Source organism: Alosa pseudoharengus, unplaced genomic scaffold (assembly GCF_046254945.1).
Source record: "Alosa pseudoharengus isolate Yale_2024_CS ecotype anadromous, Long Island Sound unplaced genomic scaffold, YU_APseudo_1.1 YU_APseudo_1.1_scf_17, whole genome shotgun sequence".
NCBI classification, from domain to species: domain Eukaryota; kingdom Metazoa; phylum Chordata; class Actinopteri; order Clupeiformes; family Clupeidae; genus Alosa; species Alosa pseudoharengus.
In genome coordinates, this window is record NW_027468640.1 from 15,471,254 (window position 1) to 15,482,411 (window position 11,158).

Below are 11,158 nucleotides of genomic sequence, written 5' to 3' on the forward strand. Positions count from 1 at the left end.
GTACTACTTCAACAGAATTTCTGAAGAATTCTCCACATGCTAACATTTGCAGGAAGCCTGGTTGTTAGGATAGCAAACATGAATCTCTTGATCCTTCCCGTGGCTCAAGTTTACGCATTCCTGACGAGCACAGTAAGCAACGGGCACGTAACCTATAGGTGTACCAGACTTGGGAAAACTTGGAAACAGCTATAAATTACCTATGGGTGTGATCTTACATGAATGCCTTTAGCGTTAAAAAAAAGAACAAAGGAAAAACAAGATAAATGTTTCGGAAACAGCATTCGACCTAAATGAAACGCAACATGTTAATTTAACGTAGGCTAGATATTGTATTTCACTAGACTGGCAGATAGTAAACACAAATAATAATAATAAAAAATAACACATTCTAACTGGTTGCCTCATGATCAATTGTCAACAAACTGATAATTAACTCAACTCAAGTTTTCATTCGCTAAAGCGATGCGATGCTTAAGTCGAACATGACAATGGATATGAGAAGTTAATGTTTCCTTACCTCCTCCTCGTGATTTGTATACTCGTGATTCAATTCATTCTCCTTTTCTGGTTTGGTATTCATCTTCAAACTATCACTTATCCAAGCCAGCTCTTGTTGTGCGTCCGTCGGATGGAGAGCACCAGGATACAATGAACTAGCCGTCAGAGCGCAATCCACAAAACAGGCAAGTGATTTTCACTCAGCCAGCATCGATGATTAGTCAATAAGATGGACAATCAGCAATACACTAAAGACGAGTCGACCTCCACATTAGTATGGTAAATGTGCGCACGATGTAGCTTCACACATCAGTTTCAATACGCTCGCTCTTGCCACTGTCTGTGCCCCGTGTGATCAGAGGGATGGAATTCTATGGGCTTGCTCGTGGCTGCAACTGACAGGGAAAGTTCTCTAACCTGCATCATCGGTGGGTTGGTCTTTATGGGGCGTGGGATAGGCTAGGCAGCGGTCCACTGTGTGTAGGGGAACTTGAAAATGCTCAAGCAAAGAACACACTACTAGGAAAAAGGTTAATGAATATAAACTGATATTCCCGCAACGACTTGCGGTGAGAAAAATAACAAAACTTTGAACAGAATGTTCAAGTCGGTTGGGCCAGGTGTTTAGTTCCCTTGAGTGTTTTAGGTACACAGGATTACGAAGCTCCACCACGTTAATCTTCGACTCAAGCGAAATAGGCTGACAATTTAGAAAACAAGTTAGAGATGAACTGGCCACGCACTCTGTAGACGTTGTTGCCACATCGTTAGTCATTAATGACAAATGTCAGTAATGAGTAGCCAAGTCCAAACGTGTGAAAACAGCATCCACAATTGTCATCTATCTTCCATGGTCATAATGCAAATACTGGAGTCACAAGTGTTTTATATGCTGACATGGGAGATAAAAACATCAGGTATATTTGAAATGACTTTACAACCTAAATGATGCAACTACTCCTGCCTATCAAATCTCGTGTCTATGAAAACGTTGACTTTAATGTCATGGACACAGACGTCTTACTATACTCATGCAAATAAGGTTGACAGAGCCTTGCATCTTTTTAGGGGCGTTGCCCAAGCTATTTTTGGTGAAGAAGACAGTCCGGGAGGGGAAAGGAAGAGTACCCCTGTCAGTGACACTGTGTTTTATGGATTCCTTTCACTGGTAGATAGTCAGTTCCCAGACATCTTACGGTTCATTTTGCAGTCTGTCTTGCATCGTATTCAGTATTACAGAGATTGCAGTTCAGTATTGCAGTTCAAAAGCAAAGCAGAGCCATGTTTGTCCATAAAGTCATTGCCTGGCCGTCAAAGATGGGAGTGAGTGAAATCTCTTTACAAAAACATGAAAAAAGATTAGTAATGAAATGTAAACAAAAATTACACAAACCTACACCAGTTTGTGTTGTATAGTAGTTGTGTGTATGTGTGTTTGTGTGTGTGTGTAAAAGAGAGAGAGAGAAATTAGGTGGGCGAGAAAGAAAGATGTTTATATTTCTCCCCCCACCACACACACACACACACACACACTCTCATATCAACGGAACACCAAGGCCGGGCGAGGGGGAGGGGATAAGAAAAGCAGGACAGGAGAGCACGAGAGTGGAGGAGTGCAAGTGATGTGTCTCAGCTGCCTCTGACAGGACCTGGGCCAGATAGATAGATACAGGCCAGCCTGGACCAGTGTTTATCAAGCCACGGCACTCCCACACTCACAGGACACCGGATCTAAGGCCAGGCCCACATGCAGTGCACCACCACGAGCTAAAATGTCACACTGTGTACAGGCCAGCTCAGCATACTTGAGCTGCAGTAATATACTCGGCTTATTTGTTTTACAGTGGCTATGTGTGTATAGGGGTGTAACAGTACACAAAAATCAAGATTTGGTACGTACCTCGATGTTGAAGCCACGGCTCAATTATTTTAAATTTTTTGTTTTTGGAGTTAATGAAATAAATTGACGTCCGCCACTTAATATGTTTGTGTGAGAATTTGGATTTGAAACATGATCCGCACGCAAAATTATGCTTTCACACATTCAGTACACATCTGTATTGAACCTAAAGTCCTGTACATACAGTAAACAGTTTGGTACGAATACACCCCTAATATTACACAGACACACACACACACACACACACACACAAAACTTGCTCTTAATTCATCATGAGAAATAATGCCATGCCAACTATCTAATTCTCCTCATTTGAAACCCTTCTTGAATGTGCTGGACTGAACACTTGATTGGATAGAGAGGATAGCGAGAGGAGTTCCCCCTCAGTTCGGTTTCTGATGTTTTATCTGTTGTTGAATCATCAGAATGCCTCACTGCTTGTTCACTGCCAATAAAAAAAGTCTCCCGCACTTAGCACATGTTCTGTTTATCTGTAAGAATAGGCAGAGCCAGGGAGAGGGTGTGTGTGTGAGAAAGGAGAGCAAGAAAGAGAGAGAGAGAGATGGGGTGAGTTCTTGGAGGGAGAGAGGGAGAGAGGGAGGAGGGAACGGTCAAACCACAGCAAACCAAATATGGAAATGCCTTGTTTATCAAGAGCCCATGTTATAGCACAACTGATATCATAGCCCAAATACACTGTTTGAGGTTTTGATGTGAAACTGAAATGGTATGCAGGACCCTATAAAACCATGACCTCGCCAGGGCCCTGTTAACCCTTGTGTGCTGCATCAAGGAGTGTACACTTCTATTGAACTGCTTTTCTTCTCTGCCAAGACAGCTTGTAAGAGATTTTCTAATGCCGCTCTAATGCTCATGGCATTAGTTAGTGGTAATAGAAGATATAGAAGACAAAAAGAAAAGTATCATTTGTCAGAATGACTATCATGTCTTTTGGTTGTTGTGTGAAGTGGCAAAAAAACGTGAATGCCACAGTGCTTGTTGTCACATCTTTTTTTTAAATAGAAGCACACTCAGACACAAGGGGATTGAAACAGGCGTTTCAGGAGAATGGAGAGAAGCGGAGAGAGCTTTTCTTTGTCATCCAACCCCCCCTGTCCTGTCTCCCCCCCCCCCCCCCCCGGGTAGGTTCCTGTTGGAGTGCGACCCCGGCGCTGAACAATGGGTCTCCGGCCTTTGTGAGGCACCAGGCAGGAAGTGAGCCGCGGTCCTCGGAGGCCAGGAGCCAGAGGCAAGGGAGCCTTCCAACCGAACACACGCCTTAAGTCTGACACACACACTCACACACACACACACACATTCTTGCCCCCCCCCCGTTTCCAACACCATAATGCCAAATGAGTAACACATAAAGGAAACACGACTCATTCTTATAGTAGTGCTTTTGTTGCTTCAGGCTGATGCTGCTGGTGATTACCTGTGAGCAGTGCTATCCTAACACACACACACACACACACACACACACATTACCTGTTAGCAGTGCTTTCCTAATCTAGGCCGTGGTGGTTACATAAATCGCGGCGGTCCACGCATACAAATGGACTGATTTAAGTTTTAATGGGTCATTGAGTGGGCCACTCAACTTTGGCCCCTGTGGCAAACACTCCCTACACAAATATCCACACCGTTAACCAACTCGGTTGTAATATTCATTCCGAAATTCCTTCTTGACTCCATGGAAAGGATTGACTTGTAAAAGCTAGTAGAGGGGAAAAAAACTAACTAATATAACAGAGATTCATGTTCTCGTGTTTGTAGCCTATGGCCAGGAATGGGCAGTATTTGTGATACATGTTGTATTTAGAATACGTATTTCAAAAAGAAAATAGTATTTTGTAATTTGTATTTTATTGGGTTGAAGAAAATGTCTGTGTATTTTGTATCAAAATACTTTATTGGTGTGTATATTGATGTATAGTTTTAAAAAAAACTGCCAGATACGTATTTTGGTAAAATCAATACTTTTGTTAGTAATTTTGATGTTATGTTATGTTTGATGTGATGTTAGTAATTTGCCCAGATTTTCAATCATCAATCAAGCAGTATCAAGCATTCTGTGTGCATGCATGAACAATGTCAGAGCCTTCATTCTCTGTATGAGTTTGAAGTCATTATTTTAAGGTAACAGAACTGTACACAACTGTATTGAGTTGCTTTAAGCTCTGTTCACTTAATGTTCACTTAATCAACAGTGTCAGTGTATGAAGAAGGAATAGACAGGCAGATATGGAAGGTTTTCTAAGTGATTTCATGCTCTCAAAATACAAAAATACTGTAATTTATTTTGATACATGGTGTGGCTACTGCATTTTGTAGTTTATTTTGATACACTTAAAACTATAGAGTAATTGATATTTTATCTTAAAATACCGTTTAATGTATTTTTGCCCATCACTTGCTATGGCTTATCCAAGAGACCAATATTTTAAATTGAATGTGCAAATATATATTTTAAATGACTTGTGAGAGCAAATTTGGTTGTACGTTCTTTAATTCATAAATGTCCGTGAAGAAAATCATCCATATTAGTGGGAGAAAGAAAGTTGTTCAATTTACCCATGAATAGTGTAGAGCTCTGCTGCTATTTTTAGACAGCAGTCATCACACTGATTTAAGCATCATCGATACGTTTTGGCATGTTCATTCCACTTAGCCTCGTAATATAACTTGACATTTATTAGAACCGACCGACCATCAAGCCTGCTTCCTCTTTGATCACGGATCACTCTCCTCAAATCAAACACACGTCAGAGCGTAGACGCACACAGGTCTGATCTCCATGCCACCCTCTCATCTATCCCAGGATAGTGGAAACAAAATGGAGTCATTTGACACTTTGTGTAGCAGAAACATGCTCTGAACTGCCTTGCTCCCATAAACCATACTAGACCAATATTAGCATGGGGAGCCACCCAATACACACACACACACACACACACAAACAATCTTGAATGGTAGGCTATTCTATCTATGGGCAGTTATTTCAAGCACACCTATAGATTTTCTTCTAAGACAGATCCATATCAGGATCAATGATGTGCTGGGTTGAAACAAACGTTCCTGTACATCGCGTAATTATCATTGACGACATGCATGATATAGATTTACAAGCTATAGGCCAACCCCTACTAGGGGTATTTTTTTGTAGCCCTGGTCCCAGAGTTTAAGAAAAATCATGTTAACAAGAAATTAACTCATTCCCACTGTACCTGGTAGTCCACTTTCTGACGAGTACAAAGTGGTGGAAAAATACAGATTTTAAGACATATGAAAGATGAAATTGGCCATTGCTCATGCAAAAAGTGGTCAACAGTATGTGACATGTTATATCATAATCTAAAGTTGGATTATGTGTTAAGCCATATTATTATATAGTATTAGGCCTGACATAGGCACATAGTCCATGGGCTATAGGGGTCAACCTGTGTTACTACTGAACTCAATGGTATTTTCTTGTGGCCCTGGTCCCAACGTTTCAGAATAGTCATGTTAACAAGAAATAAACTCATTCCCACTGTATTTGGTACTTTCTAACTTAAATGAAATTAATTTATAAAAAATAAATAAATACATTTTGAGAGAAGAAGTCACCTATTGCTAACATAAAGTGGTCAATATTAACTAAGTTGGAACTATATACAGTACTTGAAATGTAATATAGTCTAGAGATAATTGTGTATTAATATTTTAAATATTATTTTAAATATTATGTTGTTTTTGTATTTGTTTGTCGCTTTGGACAAAGGCGCCTTGAATTTCCCCTTGGGGATCAATAAAGTATCTATCTATCTATCTATCTATCTATCTATCTATCTGTCTGCAAAATCCCATAACCATGCATTATATACAGTAGCCTATTAAATACCATGTACAACTGATGCACAGAAGGATGTGTCACCAGAATATGTCATGGTGGCTATGGTTCAATAAAGGCAAACATAGTGATGTTTTCTAGGGTATACATATATGCAGCATACGTGCAACTACCCACCTTCCTCAAAGTCATCGTCACTGTCAGACTCAGGCTATGCCCTCCGCATGATAGAATTCATCATCCTCACTCTCATCATTCCCTTCTGTCCTTTCAAGAATATCAACAAGCTCAACTGGCATGATGTCAGCATCAGTCCAGTTAGGTACCATTACTCCATTTTCATCAAGCATCCAACCATGCCCTTGCACTGTATATGGTATGTCAGCCAAAGGCCCATTTTGGGCCGATCGGTGCCAACTGAGGGCACCAAACTTTATTGTTATTTTCTGATAGCTATAATGTGTCTATAACACAAAAATGCATGATAGACAATGTAGATGTTTATCCTGCAGTGACTCTACATCTTTAATCCCTGTTTAAATCTTGTAGCCTGAATGCCCCACCAAAGAATCAAAACACCAAAAAAATGACATAAACAAAACAGCCTTAGTTTTCGAGCATGCCTAATAGGCTACCGTACTTTACTTATCTTTCACGGCACAGTGATGCGGCTCCACCTGAAATGCATAGTATCCTATGGACCTAGCCTTCAGGTGCCCTCATAAACAGTAGCGAGTTGCGGTTTAATGTTCCTCTTCTGTCGTCGCGTTGACGTTAATTATTTCTGTCGAAACCCAGGTGGGGCCTCTGCATTCTATAGGTCACCTCTCATAATTCTAAGGGAGTGCACTAGTAGGCAAAGGTCACTTGTCAGAAATCCTTAATTCTCACTGGACAGAGCAGTGGCCTTTGGTTTGGCACTCAGATCAGGGGGTCGCCATTTCAGGACCCTTAAAGAGGGTGTCGCATCTGATGAGCTTCAGTCTACTATTGTTTGTGAAGCATTCTGATATCAATATGTTATTTGAACACAGAAGCAAAAGGCATGTTCACTGTATGTGCACCAGGCTACAGGAGGAAAGGATAGTCAAATATCACATTGTGTAACAAAGGAAATAATTCAGTTCTTTATTAAAAAAACCTCTGTTTTGTGTATTGATGGTGCCAGGCTGAAGTCATAGCCCTCTGAAAAACTGTCAGTATTGCTTCTTGTCACACAAGGCCAAAGCTCACCTGCCCTCCACTACTAAGTCTGCCTCTCTGCCTCCTCCTAGTGGACATAATTGAAATCACAGAAATGAAAACTTAGGTTATCATTATTTGTCTCTGTACTGTGCACTACATTTTATTACATACCACTGCCGACTTGTTTGCTTCAGAAATATATTATGATATTAAAACTGCTGTAAGGAGTTTTGGTCAAAACCACCCATAAGAAAGCCACAACTGAAATGAGCAAATGCTATGTGTTTAGCTACATTATCTAGACAAGGACACTAAGAAATGAGACAAAAAATGATTTAATAACTGTAAGACATCAAGCAAAAACAAAATCAGAAAACAAAACAAAGTAAATTAACAATGGTCTACATACCGGTAGATAAATATAAATAGCAATCAACAAAATGCAGTGATATATACGTTTTATTTTGTGCAAGTTGAGTTCTGTAATGTGGCTAATTAGACTAGCGTGTTTGGAATCCTGTGAGACATAAAGTTAGCTCCTGGCAGGAGTGGATGAGCTCTTAACTGTCTTCTTCAGGTGATGGTAATTCGGTAGGATCTTCATCAGGAAGTCCAGCTGAAGGGTCTGAGGCTGAGAATCAACATGGGTAACATAGATTATAGTTAATGATGTGTTAAAAAATAACACAAGTCAGCCTGATATAGATACAGCACCATCTCGATAAATTTCAATAAATACTAATGTGTACCCCCCACTGATCTTCTACAGATGTCAATGTGTTTGATGCATTTATACAGTCTGATTTGATGTCCTTGCATTATTGTCTCAAATTGCAATTTGTTTCACCCATCAGATTACAAACAACTGAGTATAGTTGGTATAGTTACGGGCAGGGCTGGAATTTCACGGCGGCCACAATGGCATGGCCTTGTGGCCTTGGTGCCCCCTTCTTTGAATATTCTGCTTTGTGTTTGACTAATAGCGATTTTAATTTGTAACCAAAAATAATCTTAGCATTCACAGCTCGAATCAATTTAGTCTCTGTTGCAGTGGAGAAAGTGACAGAGCACGGCAAGAAAAGTCCTACATTCAGCAGCCAGAAGACAAGGCAAGAAATTAAGATATTAAGGGGTCTGTCTCTAGGCAGGGGCCACGGTAGCCTGGCTAACGGCAAACCTCATCTCATTGAGTACAACTACATAACGTTATCAGTTAGAATATTAGGGTAATCAGGATAATTAGCCTACTGTATAGTTAACTTTGGCCTTGGTGCCCTGACGTGTGGCCTTTGTGTCCCCTGCCAAATATGCCCAACCGAAGGCCAAGTGGCCTTGCCCTTAAAATTATGAAGTTCCAGGCCTGGTTACTGGCATGGCTTTAACTGAATATAGATAAAGCAACACACACACACGCACACGCACACACACACACACAGAGTCACTCCATCCCTACCTGTGGCTTCTCCGTCTGGATCCGCCGCATACAGCCGGACCCATAGATGACAGTGTTCTCTGGGATGACCTCACACGTGTTCACCTGGCAACATGCGCCGATGATGCAGCCGCTAGTCAGCATCACGTTCCGGCCCACGTCCGCTGAAGGACAGGACAGTTAGTTAGACAGTTATTTAATGGTTGTCTTGTAATGATTTAGTTATTCAGCAGGTGTTTTTTTTTTCTCAAACAACTTACATCTACATTACAATATAAAAACTACAACTATTTAAATATTATGAATTAATGAACTATGAAATGAAAAACAGCTGTTTTAACCAAGAATTTAAACATACTAGTCACAACATGTAAACAATGTTTGAGTTCTTTTGTCACTTTCGGAAGATAGTTGCCCACCTAAATGAGGTATGCTAAGCTATGCTAACGGTGGGTGCTTCAGACTGAGTTACTGCACGCACAGAGACGAGAAGGGTATGTATCATCTTATCTAACTTTGGGGGAAATGGTAAATAAGCTAATTTCCCAAAATGTTGGCGTGTTCCTTTAACATTCTAAATTAAAACATTTGTTTTTAACATGTCTTTGAATTAATTAGCCTGGCCTCTGCATGCCTACGTACTTCCGCTCGATTTCTTTTCCCTACAGTACTCCCTACTGCCTCTCTGACTTTCCCTACAGTGCGAAGTCAGAGAGTCTGGTTTCCAGGCTATGAATTAATAACAACACTATAAAGAATTAATAACTATCCCAAATCACCTTTTTATCTTGATAGTGATTATGCTCTTTCTTACTAAATCTGTGCATTGTGTAGGCTACAGGCTGAGAGGTATAACAATATCTCACTTCAGCTAGTCTCATGTGTTCAGTAGGATGCTCTAACCAAGCCTGTGTCTTACCTTTAGATTCAATGACATTGTTGTCTCCAATTTTCAGGGCTTGGGATACTGAATCAAATGGTTAAGGCTGATTCTGTGAATAATAGTTAACCTACTAAACTACTGAATAGGCCACTGCTGACTGCAAAACCTGAATAGGCCTACAGATGTCATTATTCTTGATCGAGAGGTTCAATCAAAGATAATTTTGATTAGGACAATGTCCTTCCGTTCAATCAATGCATTACAATTATGGCATGCACATAATTTCAAATTCATGAAAGGATACCGCAGCCGACTTCAAACACATTATTGATTCCAATTGTCATCGTCTTGGGCTCCACATCCTCGGAGTCTGGCATAATGTTTTCAGGATAGCTGTTAAAAGAGCCATGTTTTAGCTTAACTCTCAATAAATGACAAACATCTCATTGCGGTTCAATGTTAAAGTTACCTATTAATGATGAGGGCTTGCTCCTCAATCAGGTTCCCCTCTCCAATGACTATAGGTCCAGCTTCTGCTATAATACGCGCTTTGGGATGCACCACAGTCCTCGCACCTACAAGATGATGATGTGCATGAGTAACGTTTGAGTGGTCTTTTTCAATTAAAAATTATGTTCTTGCAAAATGACATAAAAAGAGTTGGCCTAGTGAGTCGCACCTATTGTCACATCGCCTCTGATTTCACTCTCCACACAAACGACTGCGCCAGCTGCAATTTTTGCACTGCAAAATAAAATACGAAAGTTTATTTTCAGATGCAGATTAGCAGAATGAAATTGTGATGGCTTGTCAAGCTTGGCCGCTTAGATCAGCTAGCTAGTCACATTCTCCTAAACTGTCATCTACATGGCTAGCTAGCTAGTTATTAGGCGTTACTGGTAGGCTATTCGACAATACATTGTAATATTACCAAACCTTCCTATATCGATGGATATTCCGAACTGTTAACGTTAGTTATGAGCAAGTCGATGTTTTGATCATGATGATTAAATAAACCAGCCAGCCACCGCCTTAAATTACACATAATGTTGGAAGCTGTATGGAGTATCGGAAGTAGTAATTTGTCTACCCTCACAAAGGCTTGTAGACATTCCTAAAAGTTGATAATGACCAACTACAGGCAAAAGAGTTAAATAGCAATACCTTTTCTGATTCGCATTCTGCTTTGAGTTTGGGTCGGCCATCTTGATTATGTACAATATTGTAGGTATTTGATTTCAAAAGCCTGAGAGTTCTCACTCGATTAAAATGTCTAGAAAACCCTAAAGGACGAAATGCTACCCTCTTCTGGTGCATTTATGTATTTGGTGTAAGGAGGCGATTAGCTTTTTTAGTCTGCTAATATCATATGTACATCTGTTGTAGCAAATAAGGCAGATGAGGAATAGCATAGATTTATTTTTC

The 11,158-nt window shown here is 40.3% G+C and overlaps 2 protein-coding genes across 5 annotated transcripts in view; both read right to left on the minus strand.

The window, feature by feature from the left end:
• The window catches only part of LOC143127273 (RNA-binding protein with multiple splicing-like), a 43,019-nt gene extending 42,116 nt beyond the window's left edge, over nt 1-903 (minus strand). For 2 of the 4 annotated variants that reach the window (XR_012987561.1, XM_076288662.1), the window contains exon 1: nt 521-903. Coding sequence is in view for 2 of the 4 variants with exons in the window: in XM_076288662.1 (XP_076144777.1) it covers nt 521-583 (63 nt within the window). In the remaining 2 variants the exon portion in view is untranslated. The remainder of the gene's footprint in view (nt 1-520) is intronic. The other 2 variants (XR_012987562.1, XM_076288663.1) reach the window with 2 other exon arrangements.
• A 6,834-nt stretch (nt 904-7,737) lies between these two features.
• Nucleotides 7,738-10,981, minus strand: dctn6 (dynactin subunit 6). Its single transcript, XM_076289662.1, has 7 exons — nt 10,898-10,981; nt 10,413-10,477; nt 10,203-10,308; nt 10,038-10,126; nt 9,770-9,817; nt 8,872-9,014; nt 7,738-8,049 (listed from the first exon to the last, which is right to left on the minus strand). The coding sequence occupies exons 1-7, from the start codon at nt 10,936-10,938 to the stop codon at nt 7,951-7,953; spliced, it is 591 nt and encodes a 196-aa protein (XP_076145777.1). The 5' UTR covers nt 10,939-10,981; the 3' UTR covers nt 7,738-7,950.
• Between the last annotated feature and the right edge of the window lie 177 nt (nt 10,982-11,158).